The following is a 22,346-nucleotide window of genomic DNA, read 5'->3' as shown; positions in this document are numbered from 1 at the left end:
AGCTTGTGAGCAGCCATCTAAGATGCATCAATTGGTCCCAACCCACCCTGAGCAAAGGAGAATGAAGAACACCAAAGACACAAGGAAAATATTAGCCCAGCAGACAGAAGGGCCACATAAACCAGAGCTGCATCAGCCTAAGATCAGAAGAACTAGATGGTGCCTGGCTACCACCAATGACCGCCCTGACAGGTAACACAACAGACAGTCCCTGACTGAGCAGGAGAAAAGTAGGCTGCAGAACTCAAATTCTAGTAAAAAGACAAGACTTAATGGTCTGACTGAGACTGGAGGAACCCCGGAAGACATGGCCCCTGGAGTCTCTGTTTGCCCAGAACTAAAACCATTCCCGAAGCCAACTCTTCAGACAAAGATCAGACTGGAGTATAAAACATAAAATAATACTCGTGAAGAATGTGCTTCTTAGTTAAAGTAGATACATGAGACTAAATGGGCAGCTCCTGTCCTGAGGTGGGATGAGAAGGCAGAAAGGGACAGGAGCTGGTTGAACAGACATGGGAAACCCGAGGTGGAAAGGGGGAGGGGGGTACGCTGTCACATATTGGGATTGCCGCTGTGGTCACATAACAATATGTGTATAGATTTTTGTATGAGATACTACTAACTAGAGCTGTAAACTTTCACCTAAAGCACAATAAAAAATAAAAAATAATAGTACTTTACTGATAGAGTTATTATGAGTATTAAGTAGTTAATATATGTAAGGTAGAAGCCCTGGTGGCACAGTGGTTAAGTGCTTGGCTGCTAACCAAAAGATCAGTAGTTTGAAACTTCCAGCCACTCCTTATAAGAAAAGACCTAGTGATCTGCTCCGGTAAAGATTATATCCTAGGAAACCCAATGGTGCAGTTCTACCCTGTCACATGGGGTTGCTATGAGTCAGAATCACCTTGATGGCATGCAGCAACATAAAGTGCTTAGTGTGCTGCCTGGCCCCTAGCAATAAGCACTATGTAAGCGTTTGTCTGTTATTTCCATTGTACCACGCTGCTTTTTTAGGAACCTTAGAGTTCATATAACATTGCACAGGTTTGTTGCAACTTTGCAGAAGAGAATAACTGAAGTCTAGAGAAGTCAAGTGCCTTGGCCAAAATCACAGTCTTTCAGGGGCAGAGGCAATATAACACTGTGTATTCCTGTTGCACATACTTTTTCTTCCTTGCGCATGTACACTGACTTCTTGCTTACAGCCTCCCTTCCACGCAGGCTCTTTATCCTGCATGATCCTCAGAGGCCCAGCCTGTGCTGCTCCCATTGTCCACCTGGCTCCACTCTCTTCCTTGTTCACGTCCACTTTCGGGAGTGGTGGTTACACTGGGGCCAGACCTGGCGTGGAGGAAGTGGGAGCCAGTGGTAGGGCTCTGGGTTGTCTCCCTGGTATCACACTTCTGAGGGTCGCTGTTGACTTGAAAATGTTTGTGTGTATGTGTGGGTGTGTGTGTGTGTGTCAATAATCCCAATGCATTTGGCAACCATGTGTGCCTTCTGCCCCGTTTCTCTTCTTAACTGGAAGGAGTAGGTGACTGTTTGTTTTGTTTTGTTTTTGAAAGAAGGAGGTCTTGCATCCTTGAGAGGTTTTTTTGTCTTTCTTTCTTTGGTATATACGAGTAGAGAGGGAGAAGAAATAGGCCCATAGGCATTGAGCACTTGAACTTGAAGGTACTTACAAGATTTCCTAGGAGGGAAATGTGATTTGCTACATAAAGGAATCTCCACCCCGCCTCCCGCATTTTAAGTGTAAGGTTAATATTAAGCCATGTTGCAGTGTGCTGTTTTAAACCAAGGCTTCAAACTGGTTCATTCTGGTTGGAACCCCTGTAGAGAATTTTCATTTCTAACAAGTTCCCAGGCGATGCTAATGCTGCTGGTTGGGGGCCAATTCTGAGAACTGCTAGGAGAGCAATGGTTCTCAAAATTTATTATATGTAAGAATCACCTGGGAATGTTGTTAAAATGTGGGTTCCAATTCAGTATATCTGGGGTGGACGAACCTGTTCGAAACCCTGTTTTAAACAAAAGATGTTGGGAATTTGCTTTAGTGTTCTGTTATTGATTTTCTGGTGTATGCGAGGAAATGCCTCTCCCTACCAAATTTTATTTTTTTTCTAAAAAAAGACTCATTTTTTCCAAGGATTAACAATAATGCCTTACATTTGAAAAGTGCTTATGGATTCCAAAGCACTCCCAGGTACATTATCTTGCTGAACCTTCACAATGACCTTGTGAGGTAGGCCGGGTGGGTATCACTGTCCCCATACTGCATATGAAGAAATTTGAAGCCCAAGAAGGTAAGGGGTGTTGGGGGCTTAAGGTCACACAGCTGTGGCTAGAAGTAGGTCTTAGCTTTTCTTCTTACTAGCAGGCATTGCCTTCTTGTTTTTGTTAACCCTAAATTAGAGTTACATTTGCACTGGATCAGTAATAGTGTTATATGTTTCTTTCTTAGAGGTCCAGTTACATCTTTTGACTGTCACAGATGGCCTCCCAGAAATCTCCAAAGGAAACTGTCCTCATTACAGGAGGAGGTGGCTATGTTGGTTTCTGGTCAGTACATCTAAAAAATATGCCCATGGAGTTTTTTTTACTGATAGTTGCTGGGAAAAGTATAGCTTTCAACTCAGAGATTAATACAACACAGACTTTCATTTGTCTGTGTAGTGATCAACCAGAAGTAAACTATGTTTACTTGGACATTGAAATTGAGAACTACAGCTATATCCCACTTTGAGAAAAATTCCTTATAAAGCCATTAAATTGGGGCGGGGAGTGATTAGTCACATCACCAAAACCAATTTAAAATAATAGACATTCTTTCACAGTTAATGTTATTATTCATAAATATTTCAGAGAATGGGTGGTAGATCCTGGAACAGAGAAAAAAAAGTAATATGTAGACCCCACTGTCTTTGAAGATAAAGCCTCTCTAATTAGAATTTAAATAGATGCGAGCAGTCTTATCTTTAAATATTTGAATTACAAATTACATAAAAAACCCAAAACCCATTGCTGTCGAGTCAATTCCGACTCATAGCGACCCTATAGGTTAGGGTAGAACTGCCCTATAGGGTTTCCAAGGAGTGCCTGGTGGATTCAAACTGCCGATCTTTTGGTTAGCAGCTGTAGCTCTTAACTACTATGCCACCAGGGTTTCCACAAATTACATAAGACTTACAAAATGAGCATGTAAAGGGAGGGACTCAGGATAAGCCAAGAAGACTTGGATCAGCGCCCCCTGCCCCTTGATTAGTAAACTATACACTTTTCCTAGGCATAGACTTGATGTAGCTTTCACTTTGTCTCATTTCAGCCTAGGCTGTGCTCTGAACCAGAAAGGAGCCAATGTGATTCTGTTTGACATCAGCAGCCCCGTTCAGACCATTCCAGAAGGAGTCAAATTTGTACATGGAGATATCCGCCACCCCTCTGACATTGAGAAAGCCTTCCGGGGTGTGGATGTCACCTGTGTGTTTCACATTGCCTCTTATGGCATGTCAGGGCGGGAGCAGTTGAACCGAAACCTGATAGAAGAAGTCAACGTCGGGGGCACAGAAAACATCCTGCGGGCCTGCAGGCGGAGAGGGGTGCTGAGGTTTGTTTACACTAGCACTTTCAATGTCGTGTTTGGAGGGCAAGTTATCAGAAATGGAGACGAATCTCTGCCTTACCTACCTCTTCACCTCCATCCTGATCACTATTCTCGGACCAAGTCGATTGCAGAGAAGAAAGTGCTGGAGGCAAATGGCGCAGCCCTGGAAGGGAGCGAGGGTGTTCTGAGAACCTGTGCCCTGAGACCAGCTGGTATTTACGGGCCTGGAGAACAAAGGCACCTTCCCAGGATTGTGAGCTACCTCGAGAGGGGACTGTTCAAGTTTGTGTACGGGGACCCTGGGAGCCTGGTTGAATTTGTCCATGTGGATAATTTGGTGCAGGCTCACATTCTGGCCTCAGAGGCCCTGAAAGCTGACAGGGGCTACATCGCTTCAGGGCAGCCCTACTTCATCTCAGATGGCAGACCCGTGAACAACTTCGAGTTCTTCCGGCCTTTGGTTGAGGGCCTGGGCTACACATTCCCATCCACCCGCCTGCCGTTGACCCTCATCTATGGCCTGGCTTTCCTAACAGAGATGGTCCACTTCATTTTGGGTCAGCTGTACAACTTCCAGCCCTTCCTCACCCGCGCTGAAGTTTACAAAACTGGTGTCACACATTACTTTAGCCTAGAGAAAGCCAGGAGAGAGCTGGGTTATGAGGCTCAGCTGTTTAGCCTCCAGGAAGTAGTCGAATGGTTTAAAGCCCGCGGTCATGGCCGAAGTCCTGAGAGTCATGACTCAGGATGGCTTGTTTGGAATGGGCTGGTGGTTTTCCTCCTGGTCATAGCAGCTTTTGCATGGCTGCCTTCGTCTTTGATTCTGTCAGTGTGAATGAGGAGCTCAAGACAAGGAGCTCATCACACTTGCAGAGATGGTTTTCAAGAAACACAGGGTTTTAAGTATATATAGTGATAGCTGGTGCCAAATTTTGACTCTTCAAATTGCTGCTTAAAAATGAATTCTTGGATTAAATCTTCATTTCTTATCTCCTTACACTAATCTCTGATGGGAGAAAAATGAAGCAAAGGCAAGTTTGAAATGTAGTTTCTTATGTCCTTCTAATTTAAAGGGCACAATAGAATCACAGAGCTAGGCTTAGGGTGGAAATGAATTCCTGAATTTCTCAGAAGCCAAAAATGCACTTATTTCTGTTCCAGACACTATGCACATACTTAAAATGTACTAAAAATCCAACTGATATAGGATTGTATTGCAGAACACTAATAGGCTTGGAAATGTGTGGAACACACCAAATTGGACCAGACCCACCCTCTGAGGAGGTGATGGCTTTTGTGGAGGAGGCATTAGTTGTTCAAAGCATACGTTTTAGGTATCACTTTTGCACTTTGTGATGTAAGGGCCATTATGTCTATGACCAGATGGTGCTGTTTGGTGTTTAAATAAATAGACCTGGACCCTACCTCACTGAATTCTTGTGAGGATTAAATTAGAAAAAGCATGCAAAGTGTCACTCAACACACATAACCAATTGTTTTTAATAATATTGTTGATTACACATCCAAAGTATTCTCATCGATGCCTGCTGGAATGCCTTTGTGGCATGCCTACAGACCCTGCAATAAATGTGTTTGAATATACTCAGTGTTGGCAGAATTTTGGCTTCTGAGGATAGATTGAAGTTTAGGAAAAATCTGATGATTAAGGGAGGTGGTCAGGCTAGATGATGCCATTTTTCATCAAAAAGTGAAGCATAACTTTAATAGACTGATTTTCTCGCTGGAAAGAATTTGGCTGTCTGGAGGCAACTCCCAAAGGGGAATGTTGTAAATAATGGCAGCACTGTCTAGCCACCCATGGAGAGGGCTGTGGAAGATGCGCAAGTCACACCGTTGCATAGGAACCAAAGTGGGAGGAGACAGAATCCATGGATCCAGCCACAGGAAGGATAGCATTGGAACATGATAAGGAGGAGAGATTTCTGTAGAAAGTCGTGTTAGAGTTATTCTGAGAGTAGTAGAAGTAGCTGCTAGATGAATAGTCCCTGCTGACTACTGCCTGGATGTTTTGGAAAGAGCAGTGAACATGATGTCGAAGAACTGCCTTAACCATAAGTATTTCGTGTGGCCTTAACCAAGTGACAGAAGGCTTTCTAGACCTCAGTTTCCTCATTTGGGAAATAGGAATGACTGTATTTGCCCTTTCTATCAAACCATCCACCTTATAGGGTTTGTTGTGAGCATATAATACAATGTGGTGAAAGTACTTTTAATGTATAAATTACAATATAAATCTGAGGTGGTGGTGGTTACTGTTATTAGTGAAATATTTTTGGAGTCTTTTATATCATGAATAAACTTTATACTGGGCTTAACTTGTGTGAGCACCTCCAGCATCTCTGGCACTTGGGGTGCTGTAGGGCAGGTGACTCTGCAGACTTTCAGGCTAATAATGACATGGTGTTTCCATAGGAGAAGGTTGCTGATACACCAGATAAGTGTAGTACAACATGTATCCATTGTCATTGAGAGATCACAGACTTTTAAAAAATATTTTTTTATGAAGGACCTGCAAAAGAGTGATATATACTTCTTAGTTTTCTTAAACTGAGTATACTGAACATAATCTTTTCCCCATGATCAAGATGTCTAAACAAAACTCAGGATCAGTATGTGCACATCATCATCATCTTGGTATCAGACATATTTTACCATTTTGCAATATCTGACACAGTTGTTCACTCCTTTGAAACATAGTCCATTTACTTTACATGAACTCACACTCTTCTGGTCTTTCTCTTTATGTTATCTGTTGGTATGTTCCAAATTACCTTAAAACATTAGCTTAAAACCACAAACTAACTCATAGTTTCTGTGGGTCAGGAGTGTGGGTGCAGCTGGGCTGGGTCATTCTTGCTTAGTATCTCATCAGGGTCATATGATGTTGGCCAGGGCTGCAGTCATCTGAGAGCTTGACTAAGCTGGAGGACCCATTTCCAGGTTGACTTATCCATGTGACTGTTCCCTACCATGTGGGCATCTCTGTAGGACTTCTTCAGTGTCTTCTTGGCATGGCAAGTGGTTCCTCCAGAGCAAGTCATCCAGGAGAGCAAAGTGGAAACTGCAATGTCTTCATGGCTTACCCTCAAAAGTCACACACTGCCATTCATCAGTATCACAGTGGTTACACAGATCAGCCCGATTCGGTGTGGGAGAAAATGATGCAAAAGCATGACTGTCAGAAGGTGAATGTCATTGGGAGCCATCTTGGAGGTTGGCCACCATAGGTAGCCCCTCTGGGCTTTTGGTTCTACCCTCTGAGTCATCTTTCCTTTCCGTGAAAGGTAGCCCATGTTTGCAACTACATAGTTGCCAGTAGAATTCTGGGAATCCAAAGGCCTCTTTTCACTTTATACAGTATCCCTTTCAGTCCAAATCTGGCAGCATTACTGCCAATATAATTAGTTTTAAAACTTTATGTGTCTCCCATGAATATTATTGTGATTCATTCCGATAGACTAAAGCCATACCCACACATCTTTGAGATAAGCGTTTGTCTACCTTGAACTTCTGCTGAGACTGATGCTTCTTTGAGCCTTACTTGAACAGTTCTCTGATTTTAAAAGATTTCACAGCCCCAGCCCCAGTCATACACCATCATTTCCACATTATCATATTGGTTTCACGGGTTACCTATTCCATGTGGGAGGAGAGTGCACAGGGACATGAATACTGGGAGGTGGTCATTAGAGGCCATGCTAGGGGCTGGCTCCCACACTCCTACTTCCAAGTCACTTTTCTTCCCATCTCCTCCTCTCCAGTTCTAAGGAGTAGATTTCCTGAGTGCTCAGTACAAGCCCTGTTTCTAATACCAGACTTTTCCTCTAAGTGATCTCATCCATTCCCATGGCTTCAGTTTCCATCTATATTACAAATATATATTGCTAAATTTACAGTTCCAGCTCAGACTATTCTGGGCTCCAGACCCCCATATCCAGCTACCTCTGCGTCTACCTGGAGGTCCCACAGGTACCTCTCACTCAGCATAGCCAAAACAATCACAATCCCCTCCAAACTCTTAAAGAGCTTCTTTCCTTAGTAGATGTCACCACTATCCACTGAGTTGCTTATGCCAGAACTCTGAGAGTCATCTTTGGCTCCTGCCTCCTCTTAACGTCGCTCACCTAACCCACCATTAAACCCACTGATTTTATCTTCTGAACATGCCTCAAATCTGCCCAGGTGTCCAGATGTTACCTCTGTCATAGCCACCATTCTCCTTCCCTAGACTCCAATAATAGCCTATTTGCTCTTCCACCTACATCCACTCCTGCCTCTCTTTAATACGTTCTCTGCATGCCAAGCAGAATGATCCTATAAAAATGTAAATCTAGTGTGTCACTTCCAGCCCAATACTTTGGTTTGGTTGCGAATCCTTAATGTGCCCCAACAGGTCTTGCTTGACCTAACCCCTGCCTACCATCCCTCGTCTCACTAGACACTGCCTTCTCTGCTCAAACTACACTGGTTTCTTGCAGGTTCCTTGGTTCCAAGCTTCTCACACCCCTAATACCCTACAACTTTTTTGCCTGTAACCCCCTCCCTTTTTTATTTATTTATTTTGCCTGTATCTCTGTTTCATGCCTCAACTTAAGTGCTTTCCAGAAGCCTTCCTTAATCCCTCTGATTTATGTTTGGTTCTGTTATAAGCTCTCATAGCACCCTGATTTTCCTTTATAGCATGGATCACAACTGTAATACTTCGTGTAATTATTTTTTTACTGTTTCTAATCTATTGAAGGCTGGAAAAAACAGCAAAGCCTACCAGAATTGTGTTAACTAAGTGAAGACTATATGACTTCTAGTGAAAAAGTGAGGTTATTCTGCATATTATATATGGTGGAAGTATTAAATGCTGTAAGAATTTCAGGGAAGGGAGAGGGATGTGGGCAGAGATGGACAGCAACTTGTGCTCCATCCACTAGTCTCAGCTGAAAACTGACCACTTTAAAGGACACAGGACATTATCCAAAATGGAACTTCCCTTCTCTCTAACATAAGGAGATACTGAAGCTAAGGATTCCATTAGTTCTAGGGCTTTCAGCCTCTCTCACCTTCCTTCAACCTAGGATTGAATCATGCAAACATACATACAGCAATAAAATGATGCTCAAACTTGAGCATATAGAAGCCTGAATAAAAGAAGCCAGATGCCTGACATAAACCACTCAGCACTGCTACCTCAACCACTGCTTCTAAGGAGTACACTAGAGGTTATCCGTGAGCCTGGTGGAGAATCACAGTGGAGGAAGGATGATGTGAAAACTGTAGTGGAACCCAAAGGTAATGCCAAAAGTGTTCATGTCACAAAAAGAAAGGGGGAACCTGGAAGGCGTATTGCCATACTTGTTGGACGTCCATATTGCTTCTCTTGATCATGGGCGGCAAACGGTACAATGTTATGAACTGTAGCAGTGACTGAGGGCCAAATGACTGATTCTGGAGGCAAATTACCTGAAGCTATAGGATTTCCCAAGCCTACAGAGTAGGCCTGGGGATTCTGTTGGCCAAAAGGAGGGGTTAGTTTCCTAAAGCACCCAATATGGTGATTATAACTAGGCCATTATTGCTTTGTCATAGATTTAACTTGTTTATTAGCAATCTCTGGGGTATCTTGTAGCTCACATTCCCTTGTAAGTCCCCAGCACTTCAGCCCCAAAGACAGGGTAGAAGTAGTTGGCGGAATTTCACTTCCCACCCCCGACCCAGCTGTGCACCATGAGGCTAATGGCACCCCTGTTGCAGCCAACACCAGAATTTCCTGTCGTAAACTTCTCACTGTTCGCTAGCATCCCTTACTTTGAAGAATGGCGCTCCATTCCACTTTTTGACGACAGAAACCCATTCCCAGCCACTTCACGGGACTGGCCTCCACACATATAATGCCTGGCCAATCAGAATACCGCCATCCTTCTGGCCGCAGTGATTGGGTCATGGTGGGCCAATGAACATCCTCTTTTCAACTTTTCTCTGTGCGCTCTGGTGCGGTGATCTTTTGGCTGGGATTCATTGGGAGGGACAGGTGTTCGGGGCTTTCTCGCATTCTACACTGTTGTGTGCGATTTGGGCTCCCGGATCCTGCTGAGTTAAGCAAAATAGCCAAGCAATGGAGAAACAGAACTTGATGACCCCATGAAGCTCCAGGACCCAGCGCTGCCAAGGCTGACTTCGTCCTAGATCATGGTGTCAGGTTTCTCTCCATACATTTTCTTTTCCGCTTGAGTTTCTTTGAATTGTTTTTTCTTTTTTCTTTTTTTTTTTTTCTCCATGAACTGGAAAACGGAGTGACTTACATGCTCCACAGTCCACTTCTGGGCACAAGTGAATGTATCTGTGGCTTCCGAAGGCAATCACTCTCCATTCACCTGGGCGCCCTCCTCTTTACAGGAAGTCCCTCTTTTGGCCCCTGGGTAACTGAGCATTTGCTGGAGTTTTCCTTCTACAATCAGGTTAATATCCTTTTTTAGAGTCATGGAATGGTGGTATCTTTGGGCTGGAAACGTCTGTACACGGTCTAGTTCAAGCCCCCTTGTTCTGTGATAAGAAAATTGTGTAACAAAGCGATTTTATAGTTCCCCACAATATAGGCGGCCCATGAGGGCAGAGGCCACGTCTGCTTTGTCTACTTTCATATCCACAGAACCCAGAACGTTCCCTTCATTGGCTTAGTAACTGCATGTTAGAATGGCTGAACCCATTTCTTCAGCCAGGTGTCTCTTATCCGAGATGACAGCTGTGTGATTTAGCAGTTGTTCCTTCCTTTAAACCAATGATTCCCAGCCCTCAAGGCCCAAATTAAAAATGCAGACTCCAGACTCCTCCCCTGGCGACTCTGATTGGAAGGTCTGTGCAGGTGGGGAATCTGCACTCAGGTGTTTCTTATCAAGCAAGTATGGAGGATTAACCTGCTGCCGGATACCAAGCTAGAGGTGCTTCGCAAGACGCCGAGAAGCGTCTTGTTTTTAGAGTGTTTGCTATAGCAAACGCTCGGTGCATCTTGCAGAGTGAGTGAAGGGGAGACAGGACTCACAAATGGCCCTCAGATTCAGGTAAGCTCCTCCTTCCTCTGTTTGCAGGACGCAGCATTCTTTGTTGACTGACAAACAGCACCATATCACAGTGGGATTTTTCCAGCCAACCCTGAGCCCCCTTCCTTTCGGCCAGAGGGCTTCTTTTGTGACACGTCTGGTTGACTCTGGCTACCTGATCTTTTGGCACAAAAAAGCCATCTGCTTTTGGAAATCTAACCCGAAATCATAATATGCCAGAGTAAATGGAGTTAACCTCTCCACGGCACCTCTAAGCTGTGCCAGTTCTTAAGATGTTACCTTCCTGTAGTTTAGAACCCATGCTCCCTAGGAAAGACACATTTGTCACTGAACTCAGGTCTTTAAGACTGATGCCAAATCTAGCTCACCACCAAGAAATTGCTTGTAGCTAAGTGAGCTGGGCAAGTGTCTTTCAGCCAACCCAGGATTTATTGTATCTGCAGTAATTTGCCTTATTTTTAACAGAGCTGGTTGATACATGCAAGTAATTAAATTCTTCATTCCTGGTGTGTAGGATTTTAATCCTGGGAAATATCTAGCTACCTTTCCATCTGGTCTTCCAGTGGAGCGTTATTACAGATCTAAAAATAAAATATTTTCTTACCAATATATGTTTTTAAAATTTTGTTATGCGGAGTAAATCTTTTTGTGCTCCTAACAGTCCCATGGAGTTAGAGACCTGAATAACTAATACGGAAATGAAATGTTGCCCAGCTTTTAAGAGGAGTTTTTTGCTGTGTTGCCAGGGCAATTACAACACCTCCACTGAGTTACAGTCATGTGACTTCCATAGGGGATTTTGTTTCTTGGTGTGTTCAACATGGGGATAATGATGGCTATTAACCTGTCACCCTAATTAACTAAATTACTCAAAGACGATCATTCTTAATAGTCGTTGTTAGTTGCCATCCAGTCGTCTCTGACTCATGGCAACCTTATATATAACAGAATGAAATGTTGCCTGGGTCAGCACCATCTTTATGATCATTGGTATGTTTGAGTCCCTTATTGTGGCTATTGTTTTATACATAGGGTTTCCATTGGCTAATTTTCAGAAATACATGGCCAGGCCTTTCTTCCTGGTCTATTTTAGTCTGGAAGCGCCACTGAAACCTGTCCAACATGGGTGACCCTGCTGGTATTTGAAATACTGGTGGCAGAGCTTCCAGCTTCATAGCAACACACAAGCCATCACAATATGACAAACTGACAGACAGATGGTGGTCTTAATAATTAATTGCTACTGTTTGTTGTACAGTTATTATCCTCACTTTCCGTGTGAGGAAATGGAGGCTTAGAGAAGTGAAGTATCTTGCCCAAGGTCACCCAGCTAAGAGGTGGCAAAGCTTCCATTTGAGCCAGGTCTGCTTGACTCCAGAAAGCCAACTCTTGACAACAACATTTGAGGTGGCATTATCGTTTTAGCATGACACTATTTAAGGCCAAACATCACCCAAACTGCATTTGCAATTAAAATAAGTTATTTGTAGCAAAAAAAAAAAAAAAGCTTAACTAGAAATAGTGACTTTTGCTATACAAACTCTTTGCATCAACAAGCAAAGCACTATTTTACTGTATGAATGTGTGCATGGTGGCACTGGAGTGTGTCAGGGGGTGGCTATCAGTCTACTGGAACCCCACTTATTTTGTGAGGAGTGTGGCCTGTTGTTGTTGATGTTAGTTGCCATAGAGACGGCTCCAACTCATGGTGACCTCAGGTGTAACAGAACAAAACATTGCCCGGTCCTGTACCATCCTCATGATCACTGGTTTATTCGAGTCCATCGTTGTGGCTGTTGTGTCAGTCTATCTGATTGAGGGTTCCCTTCGTTTTCACTAGCCCTCTACTTTAGAGCCTTGTTTAATAATAGCCCAGAAGACATCTTCCAAGAATAGTTGTTTTGTTTTGTTTTTGCACCGAATCATGTTTTGACATTTCTTATATTGCCCGTGTCCTTATCTCCTCTCTCCAAGAGACACTATAAATCAGTATCCGAGAGCGAGCCCAAGTAGGATTCCCTGCTGATTGATAATTACCTCCCCTTGCAGTCTCTTACTCCATCCCGGGCACAAAGCATGGTCTAAAAAAAATCTGCCAAAGCAATGAAAGCGTAAAGTCCAACTTACAGAGATGCCCTCCTGATTTCCCACAGACAGGTGCATTTTTACAAAGCACTTCAGAGCAGAAGTTTCTTTAAGCACTGGGCAGACATAAGACCGTTGCCCAAGTGGAAGAGAAGTCTTTGGCCCTTCAGTGCTCAAGGGAGTATGGATTTGCTTGTACTTCCATAGTCCAGACCAGGATCCGTCTCTTATTTGCAGCTCGACTCTGAGCAAGTCTCTGCCGCTGCTCATCTGTAAAGTGGGGATAATGCATCCCCTACTCATTTCACGGGGTACTTATGTGGATGCAATGGCATGAGGCCCTTTTGTAAACTGCTAAACACCATATGCACATGGATCCTTAGGTAATAGAGGTTCCACTGACAGAGGCGAGTGGGCCTGGGGGAAGCCGGAGGTGTTCCGGAACAGATGCAAGACGTTAGTTGAGTTTGGGATGTTCAAGTGGAATGTTCAGTAGGTAATCAGCAATGCAGCGCCGGAGTTTGAATGAGAAGAATAACTGGATTTACAGATAATGATAGTAGTAATGGTTGTTTCATTGATTCACTACTCTAAAACCGGTGCTAGTTTATTTTCTGTGGTTTTAAATACCTCAATTTCAGTGTTGTTTTGAGCTCTAAATCGAAAAGTGGAGGTTTTTTTCTTTGAAGTTACAGAGTAGATTGTGCCATGCTAGGGTGTAAAAAAAAAAAAAGGTAAACTATGCCTCTCTGCTCTTAATTTTGATATGTTTAAGCACCCACTGTGGTGTGTTTGGGTTTTAAACCATGCTAGGCTGAAAAAGCCAACCTCAAATGACATGTTGGCCAAGTTCATAATTCTATAATCTCAGAATATTTCTTTTTGGCTTCTTAATATAGATTTAACAGAACAAAGGGATACTGTGTGGTTTAAAGTCAGAAAACGTGTGCATCAGGGTTGTATCCTTTCACCATACCTATTCAATCTGTATGCTGAGCAAATAATCCTAGAAGCTGGGCTATATGAAGAAGAACAGGGCATCAGGATTGGAGGAAGACTTATTAACAACCTTCATTATGCAGACAACACAGCCTTGTTTGCTGAAAGACAAGAGGACTTGAAGCACTTACTGATAAAGATCAAAGACTGCAGCCTTCAGTATGGATTACACCTCAACATGAAGAAAACAAAAATCTTCACAGCTGGACCAATAAGCTATATCATGATAAATGGAGAAAATACTGAAGTTGTTAAGGATTTCATTTCTCCATCTATCATGGTGTTGCTTATTGGTCCAGTTGTGAGGATTTTTGTTTTACTTATATTGAGGTGTAATCCATACTGAAGGCTGTACTCTTGGATCTTCATCAGTAAATGCTTCAAGCCCTCTTCACTTTCAGGAAGCAAGGTTGTGTCATCTGCATATCCCAGGTTGTTAATGAGTCTTCCACCAATCCTGATGCCACCTTCTTCTTCACATATACCAGTTTCTCAGATTATTTGCTCAGCATACAGATTGAATTAATATGGTGAAAGGTTACAACCCTGACACACACTTTCCTGATTTTGAACCACGCAGTATCCCCTTGTTCTGTTCAAATGATTGCCTCTTGACCTATGTAAAGATTCTACATGAGCACAATTAAGTGTTCTGGAATTCCCATTCTTCGCAATGTTATCCATAATTTGTTATGATCCACACAGTCGAATGCCTTTGCATAGTCAATAAAACACAGGTAAACATCTTTCTGGTATTCTCTGCTTTCAGTCAAGACCATCTGGCATCCAGGATATCCCTCATTCCACGTCCTCTTCTGAATCCAGCTTGAATTTCTGGCAGTCTCCTGTCAATGTACTGCTGTAACCATTTTTGAATTATCTTCAGCAAAATTTTACTTGCATATGATATTAATGATATTATTCAGTAATTTCCGCATTCTGTTGTATTACCTTTCTTTGGAATGGGCACAAATATGGATCTTTTCCCATCGTTTGGCCAGATAACTGTCTTCCAAATTTCTTGGCATAGTCAACTGAATGCCTTCAGGCTTGCATTCCATTTGCTGAAACATCTCAATTGGTATTCTGTCAGTTCCTGGAGCCTTGTTTTTCACCAATGCCTTCAGTGCAGCTTGGACCTCTTCCTTCAGTATTCTCAGTTCATGATCATATTCTTCTACTTCCTGAAATGGTTGAATGTCAACCAATTCTTTTTGGTACAGTCACTGTGTATTCCTTCCATCTTCTTTTGATGCTTTCTGCGTCATTCAATATTTTGCCCATAGAATCCTTCAGTGTTGAAACTCGAGGCTTAAATTTTTTCTTCAGTTCTTTCAGCTTGAGAAATGCTGAACGTGTTTTTCCTTTTGGTTTTCTAACTCCAGTTATTTGCACATTTCATTACAATACTTTGTCTCCTCAAGATGCCCTTTGAAATCTTCTGTTCAGCTTTTACTTCATCATTTCTTCCATTTGCTTTAGCTACTCTACTTTCAAGAGCAAGTTTCAGAGTCTCTTATGACATCCATTTTGGTCTTTTCTTTCTTTCCCATCTTTTAAATGACCTTTTGCTTTCTGCATGTATGATGTCCTTGATGTCATTCCTCAACTCATCTGGTCTTCAGTCTTTCGTGTTCAGTGCATCAAATCTGTTCTTCAGATGGTCTCCAAATTCAGGTGGGATATAATCAAGATCATATTTTGGTTCTCGTGGACTTGTTTTAGTGTTCTTCAGCTTCAACTTGAATTTGCCTATAAGCAATTGATGGTTTTTTCCATAGTCGGCCCCTGGGCTTATTCTGACTGATGATACTGAGCTTTTCCATTGTGTCTTACCACAGATGTAATCTATTTGATTCCTGTGTTTTCTATCTGGTGAGCCACGTATATAGTCACCGTTTATGTTGTTGAAAAACGGTATTTGCAATGAATGAGTCATTGGTCTTGCAAAATTCTGTCATGTAATCACCAACGTCTTTTCTGTCACCAAAGCCATGTTATCCAACTATAGATCCTTCTTCTTTGTTTCCAACTTTCACGTTCCAATCACCAGTAATTATCAATGCATCTTGATTGCATGTTTGATCAATTTCAGACTGCAGAAGTTGGTAAAAATCTTCAGTTTCCTCATCTTTGGCATTAGTGGTTGATGTGTATATTTGAATAATAGCCATACTAACTAGTCTTCCCTGTAGACGTATGGATATTATCCTATCACTGACAGTGTTGTACTTTAGGATAGATCTTGAAATGTTCTTTTTGACTATAAATGCAATGCCATTCCTCTTCAATTTGTCATTCCCAGCATAGTAGACCATAAGATTGTCTGATTCAAAATGGCCAATACCAGTCCATTTCAGCTCACTAATGTGTAGGATTTCGATGTTTATGTGTTCCATTTCATTTTTGACTACTTCCAATTTTCCTAGATTCATATTTCACACATTCCACGTTCCAATTATTAATGGATATTTGTAGGTATTCTCATTTTGAGTCATGCCATATCAGCAAATGAAGGTCCCAGAAGCTTGACTCCATCCATGTCATTAAGGTTGATTCTACTTTGAGTAGGCAGCCCTTCCCCAGTCGTATTTTGAGTGCCTTCCAACCTGAGGGGTTCATCTTCCCGCACTATAACATTCCACGGCTATTCATAAGGTTTTCACTGGCCAATTTTTTCAGAAGTAGACTGCCAGGTCCTTCTTCCTAGTTTGTCTTCGTCTGGAAGCTCTGCTGAAACATGTCCACCATGGGTGATCCTGCTGGTGTTTGAAATACCCATGGCATAGCTTCCAGCAGCACAGCAACACACAAGCCACCACAGTACAACACACTGACGAGACACGTGGTGGATGGTCACCCTACATATATTACAATTACATCAAGAAATAAGTATTTTTTCCCCTTAATACATGGATTAGAAATTATTGTGAGATAATTTTGAGGGAAAATATCATTTTGTACTTATAAATATGGTATGGTATACTGTATACTAGAATCTAGTAAGAAAGCTTAAATTCTGGGTAGGCAGCAATAGTTGTCTAACACGGAAATAAAAGTATAAAATTACCTAGCTAAAAAAAATTTTACATATGTGTGTGTTTGTAGCAGGTAACAAAATTTGGTGGAAGAAGTAGATAATCTGACATAAACCTAAAACCATTGCTGTCGAGTCGATTCCTACTTATACCAGCTGCTAACCAAAAAGTCAGCACTTCAAACCCACCAGCCACTCCACAGAAGAAAGATGTAGCACTCTGCTCCCATTAAGATTTACAGTCTTGGAAACCCAGTGGGGGCAGTTCTGCACTGTCCTATAGGGTCACAGTGAATCTGACAGAGTACCTTTGGAGCAAATACTAGCACTGTATTTCACTGAACACTAGTAACTAAAAAGAAAGCCATTATATAGAATATATTTAAAGAAATTCCTCTACAGCACATGGAAATGAGGCTAATATCAGTAAAAAATAAAATAAAAAATTCCATAAAGCCATGAAGCAAGGTATAATAAATCTGAATAAATTCCTCTGCAAGTAGTCATTGTGCATCTAGAAAAATAAATATTTCAGTAAATATCAGTACAAATGATGCAGCACAATGACACACTGGAAACAATTCCAGTATCAAGCTTGCAAATGCAGTAAAACAGACTATCTTCTGGAAGACTACATTGCTCAACCAGCAACAGGGAAAACACTTCAGTGAATTCGAATGGAACTTGGTATTTCAGTAAATATAGCAACCTAAGTCCAAAAGATTTGTAAAATGCATCATAAATGTTTTCTTCTTTATTTTCTCAGAACCTAAAAAGCCATCTGGGCTGCTTGAGTATAGGTAATAACCTTGTAATTGGCTGTCACTGAGTTAGGAGTCAGTAATAGCTTCAAACCATACCTTGCCCTTTGTACTATTACGGTGGTTACTGTAGTAATTCCACTGCTTCACACTTGGGAAACAACTAACCCACATCCTGCCTCAGCCAGCCCTGTTAGAACAGAGGTATTGAGAGCAGGTGGCACTCCTGACCCCCTACTCCCCCTCCCCAGACTGCTCAGAAGCCTGCAGCTTCCCAAGTATGGATGAGTTCAGAACTTTCCTAACTCATCTTGTCCACCTGCCTCTGGTTGTCCTACATCTGCCTCCCCCGCTCCCTTTCCAGTCTCCCAAAGCCACTGGCATGGCTCCTCTGCCCTCAAGGGTGAACTCTGTGAGCTGGCCTCCTGGAGTACCTTTCTTTTCCACACCTGGGCAGGTTTTCTGGGCCACATCTTTGCTCCCAGGGTGAGCTTGGCGGCCCCAGCCTAGATTTTTCCTTTGTAGTAGGATCATTGGGGGTGTGAGACTTTTGATACAATAATGACATGGGATATGTCTAGTTTATAACCATCAAATAAGGTAGATATACCTGATTATTTTTAGCAGCTGCTAGTATTCCATATTGTAAACCTGCCTATTGGTGTTCATTCAGTTTGTTTCCCATTTGCCACTTTATCAAGCAACACAGCCACAAATGCTCTTATACACATCTCATTGGATACACAAACAAATGAGTGTCTATAACAGACATCCAGAAGTAGAATTGAAATTTTAATAGATACTACTGTTTCAGTTAGAAATGCGCTTGGATGCACGTTAAAAATAATATATATGTATGTGTGTGTGTACATAAGTATATGTGTATATACATATGTATGCGGAGCCCTGGTGGCACAGTGGTTAAGAGCTTGGCTGCTAACCAAAATGTTGGCAGTCTGAATCTACCATCTGCTCCTTGGAAACCCTATGGGGCAGTTCTACTCTGTCCTATAGGGTAGCTATGAGTCAGAAGCAACTCGATGGCAATGGGTTTCATATACATATATATATGTCAGTAGCTTAAAGAAGCAGAGATTTGTTTTTCTCATGTAATAAGGAGTTCAGAAGTCAGCGGGACTTCTATTTACAAGTCCCTAACCAAACAAGTGGTCATTGAGTCGATTCCAGCACATGGCGACCCCACGTGTATCAGAGTAGAGCTGTGCTCCATAGGATTTTCAATGGCTATTTTTTTTGGAAGTAGATTGCCAGGCCTTTCTCTGAGCACCTCTGGATGGACTCGAACCTCCAACCTTTCGTTTAGAAGCCATTTGTGCCACCGAACAAAATCCCTACCCCTCTCTAATTTCTTTTCAAAATTGCCAGACTATTTATATGCATTTTCTTTTCCATTTGAATTTTAGAATCAGCTTATAAAGCTCTATGAAAAATCTGGAGTTTTTTTTAAGTAGGTAGCTCCTTTGGTGCCATCAGGAATCGGACTCCATCTGTCCATGCTGTTACCCCTCATCTAATGATTCTCACCTCATGGGCCTGACAAGGTGGCTGCACCTGTAGCCATCATTAGAGGCAAGAAGAAAGGGGAAGATACACAAGGCTGAAGGGCAATGCCGGTCATAGTTTCATAGTTTTCGATATTAAGGCTTTGGGCAGTTTTGGTTAGGTTTATTTCTGCTATTGTGAATATCTTTTTATTAGGTTTATTATCACATATTTTAACGGGTTACTGGTAGTAATGGAAATATACCTGATTTTTATACATTGATCTTGTATACTCTTATTAGCTCTGAAAGTTATCAGCTGATTTTACTTGGGGTTTCTAGGTGGATGATTATGTTAGTCTGAAAATAATGACAATTTTGTCTCCTTTTTTATTTTTTTCTTCTTTTTTTTTGTCTTATTACATTGACTAGGATATCCACGTAGTATTAAATCATATAGCAGTGTTGTGGGCAACCTGTTTCTTTATTCTAAGTGTGATAGGATTGCTTCTATATTCATCAAGTGTGATGTTTTCTATAGGTTTCTGGCAAATAAACTAAAAACCAAACCCGTTGCCATCAAGTTGATTCTGACTCATAGCAACCTTATGGACAGAGTAGAACCGCCCCACAGAGTTTCCAAGGAGTGGCTGGTAGATTCAAACTGCCAACCTTTTGGTTAGCAGACGAGCTCTTAACCACTGCACCACCAGGGCTTCTTGCTGGCGAGTAAGTACCCTTTATCAAGGGTGCTTCTATACCTAGTTTGCTGAAAGTTTTTATATGGAATATAAGTGTTTTATTTTATTAATTTTTTTATTTATGGAGAAAATGAGTCAATTAATATAGAGAATTACATTAATAGGTTCCCTAATATTAAACCATTATTGATTTCATGATATGAACCCAAGGAACCTTGGTGATATAGTGGTTAAGCATTCGGCTGCTAACCAAAAGCTTGGCAGTTCAAATCCACCAGCTGCTCCGTGGGAGAAAGATATAATTTGTTTTTGTAAAGATTACAGCCTTGGAAACCCTATGGAGCAATTCTACTGTGTTCTATAGGGTCACTATGATTTGGAATCAACTCGATGGCAACAGATTTTAATACAGGGAATTACATTAATAGGTTCCCTAATATTAAACCATTATTGAGTTCCTGGTATGAACCTATGTGAGTGCCAGAATAGATGCTTGAGTTGGGATTCTCTAATTTTTTAAGGATTTTTTACCTCTATTTGAAAGTGAAATCAGCATCTCCCTCCCTCCCCTCCTCTCTTTTTCTGTTCCTCCTTCCCTCTTCCACCCTCCCTCTCTTCCTTCCTACACCTTCTTGTGTACATATATACGTACATACCCTTTTTATTTCCTTCTGTGATATCCTTGTTCAACTTTGGTGTTAGGATTTTTTTCAGGCTCCTAAAATGAGTTGGGTAGGTTCTCCATTACCGGATTGCTTCTATTCTAGTCTCTTTTCCTTGAGTTCTTAGTAGAAGTTGCCCTGGTATTGATGTCATCTGGGTACAGATCTTTGGCCACTTAATCTATTTCTTTGTTGGTAATTGGGTTAGTCATATTTCTGGTGATTCTTAGATGAATTGTGGTCATTTTAAGTTTGATAGAATATTGTCCATTTTGTCTGTGTTTCCAAATTTCGTAATATAAAGCTGAGTATATCTTCTCCTTTCTTTTACAATCTCATTTTTAGTTACCACTGCTCATCCTTATTACTTTATTCATTTGTGCTTCCTTTCATTTTTCTTAGTTTACCTGTTAGTCTTTTTAAAGGGATCATCTTTGGCTTTTATCAGTTCTACTAGATTTTAGTTCTCTGCTTCATGAATTTCTTTATTATTGTGGTAAATATATATGTAATAAGACATTTGCCATTTCAACATTCTTCACATGTACAATTCCAGTTATGCTTATCAGGTTGTTTAACCATCACCATTATCTGTTTCCAAGTTTTTCCATCACCCTTTACAGAGGTTCAGTGTCCCCTAAGCAATGAGTCCTCCTTTTCTCTCCTCCCACCTGCTCCCTGGTAACTACTAAACAACTTTGGTCTTTATAAACTTGCCTGTTCATTTCATATAAGTGGAATCATACAATATTTGTCCTTTTGTGACTGACTTCGTTTCCCTCAGTATCGTGTTTTCAAGGTTTATCCATGTTGAAGCGTGTATGTATCAGGACTCCATTTCTCTTTATGGCCGAATAATATTCCATTGTATGTATTACCAGATTTTATCCATTCATCTGTTGATGGACATTTAGGCTGTTTCCACCTTTTGACTATTGTAAATAGTGCTGCAGTGAACATTGGTGTACAAGTATCTGTTTGCATTCCTGCTTTTGATTCTTTTGGGTATATACCTAGGAGTGGAATTGCTGGGTCATATGGTAATTCTGTGTTTAACTTTTTGGTGGAGGCTGTGGTAGTTGTGGTCCATTAGTCCTTTGGACTAATCTTTCGCTTGTTGTCTTTGGTTTTCTGCATTCTCCCTTGCTCCAGACAGGATGGGACCAGTAGAAGTATCCTAGGCGGCTGCTCACAAGCTTTTAAGACCCCAGACAATACTCGCTGAAGTAGGACGTAGAACATTTTCTTTATGACCTGTGTTACGCCAATTGAGCTGGATGTCCCTGAGACCAAGACCCCAGCCCTCCGCCCAGTAACTCGGTCCCTCAGGGAGTCTAGATGTGTCTATGAAGCTTCTATGACTTTTCTTTGGTCAAGTAGTGCTTACTTCCCCAGTGTTGTGTACTGTCTTACACAATGCTGCAGTGAACATCCTTCTACAAGTTTCTTTGGCCCATGTGTTAGAACTCAGGCAAGTTTCTAGTGGGAATGATTGGTATTTCTGGCAGGATAGCCTTTTATTTGGTGGGTCTGTTCTGGCCAGTGCCGTATGTTTAGCATCCCGGACCCACCCCTGCCTGCACCCCAGTAACTGTGATGACACAAGATGCCCCAACACATTTCTATCACCCTCTAGGGTGGCAGAACTACTGCCTATAAAAAACCACAATAGAGTGCTTCTACCAGTTTGTGAATGTGATACAAATGTGATCACATTATAGGTAGCCAGGTAGATGTAGATATACATATAGGGGATACACATATACAGTGTGTGTGTGTGTGTGTGTGTGTGTGTGTGTGTGTGTGTGTGTGTGTGTGTGTGTGTGTGTGTGTGTGTGTGTCTATCTTGCTTCCTTTGCTCAACTCGTATTTGTGAGATTTAGCCACGTTGTTGTACATGTAGTTGTAGCTCAGTCATTTGT

The 22,346-nt window shown here is 41.7% G+C and overlaps 1 protein-coding gene across 1 annotated transcript; it reads left to right on the top strand.

Annotated features, from left to right (window-relative positions):
* Window positions 1-2,469: 2,469 nt before the first annotated feature.
* On the top strand, window positions 2,470-5,780 carry SDR42E1 (short chain dehydrogenase/reductase family 42E, member 1). Its single transcript, XM_004377719.2, has 2 exons — window positions 2,470-2,565; window positions 3,329-5,780. The coding sequence occupies exons 1-2, from the start codon at window positions 2,498-2,500 to the stop codon at window positions 4,440-4,442; spliced, it is 1,182 nt and encodes a 393-aa protein (XP_004377776.1). The 5' UTR covers window positions 2,470-2,497; the 3' UTR covers window positions 4,443-5,780.
* Window positions 5,781-22,346: the final 16,566 nt, after the last annotated feature.

Source organism: Trichechus manatus, unplaced genomic scaffold (assembly GCF_000243295.1).
Source record: "Trichechus manatus latirostris isolate Lorelei unplaced genomic scaffold, TriManLat1.0 scaffold00053, whole genome shotgun sequence".
NCBI lineage: Eukaryota > Metazoa > Chordata > Mammalia > Sirenia > Trichechidae > Trichechus > Trichechus manatus.
The sequence above is the reverse complement of the archived record's forward strand: the minus strand, read 5'-3'. Positions and strand labels throughout refer to the sequence as shown.

Coding starts and splice junctions, on each gene's coding strand:
- SDR42E1 (XM_004377719.2), top strand. CDS start 2,498: ATGGCCTCCCAGAAATCTCCAAAGGAAACTGTCCTCATTACAGGAGGA. Junction 2,566..3,328: donor GGTGGCTATGTTGGTTTCTG/GTCAGTACATCT, acceptor GTCTCATTTCAG/CCTAGGCTGTGCTCTGAACC.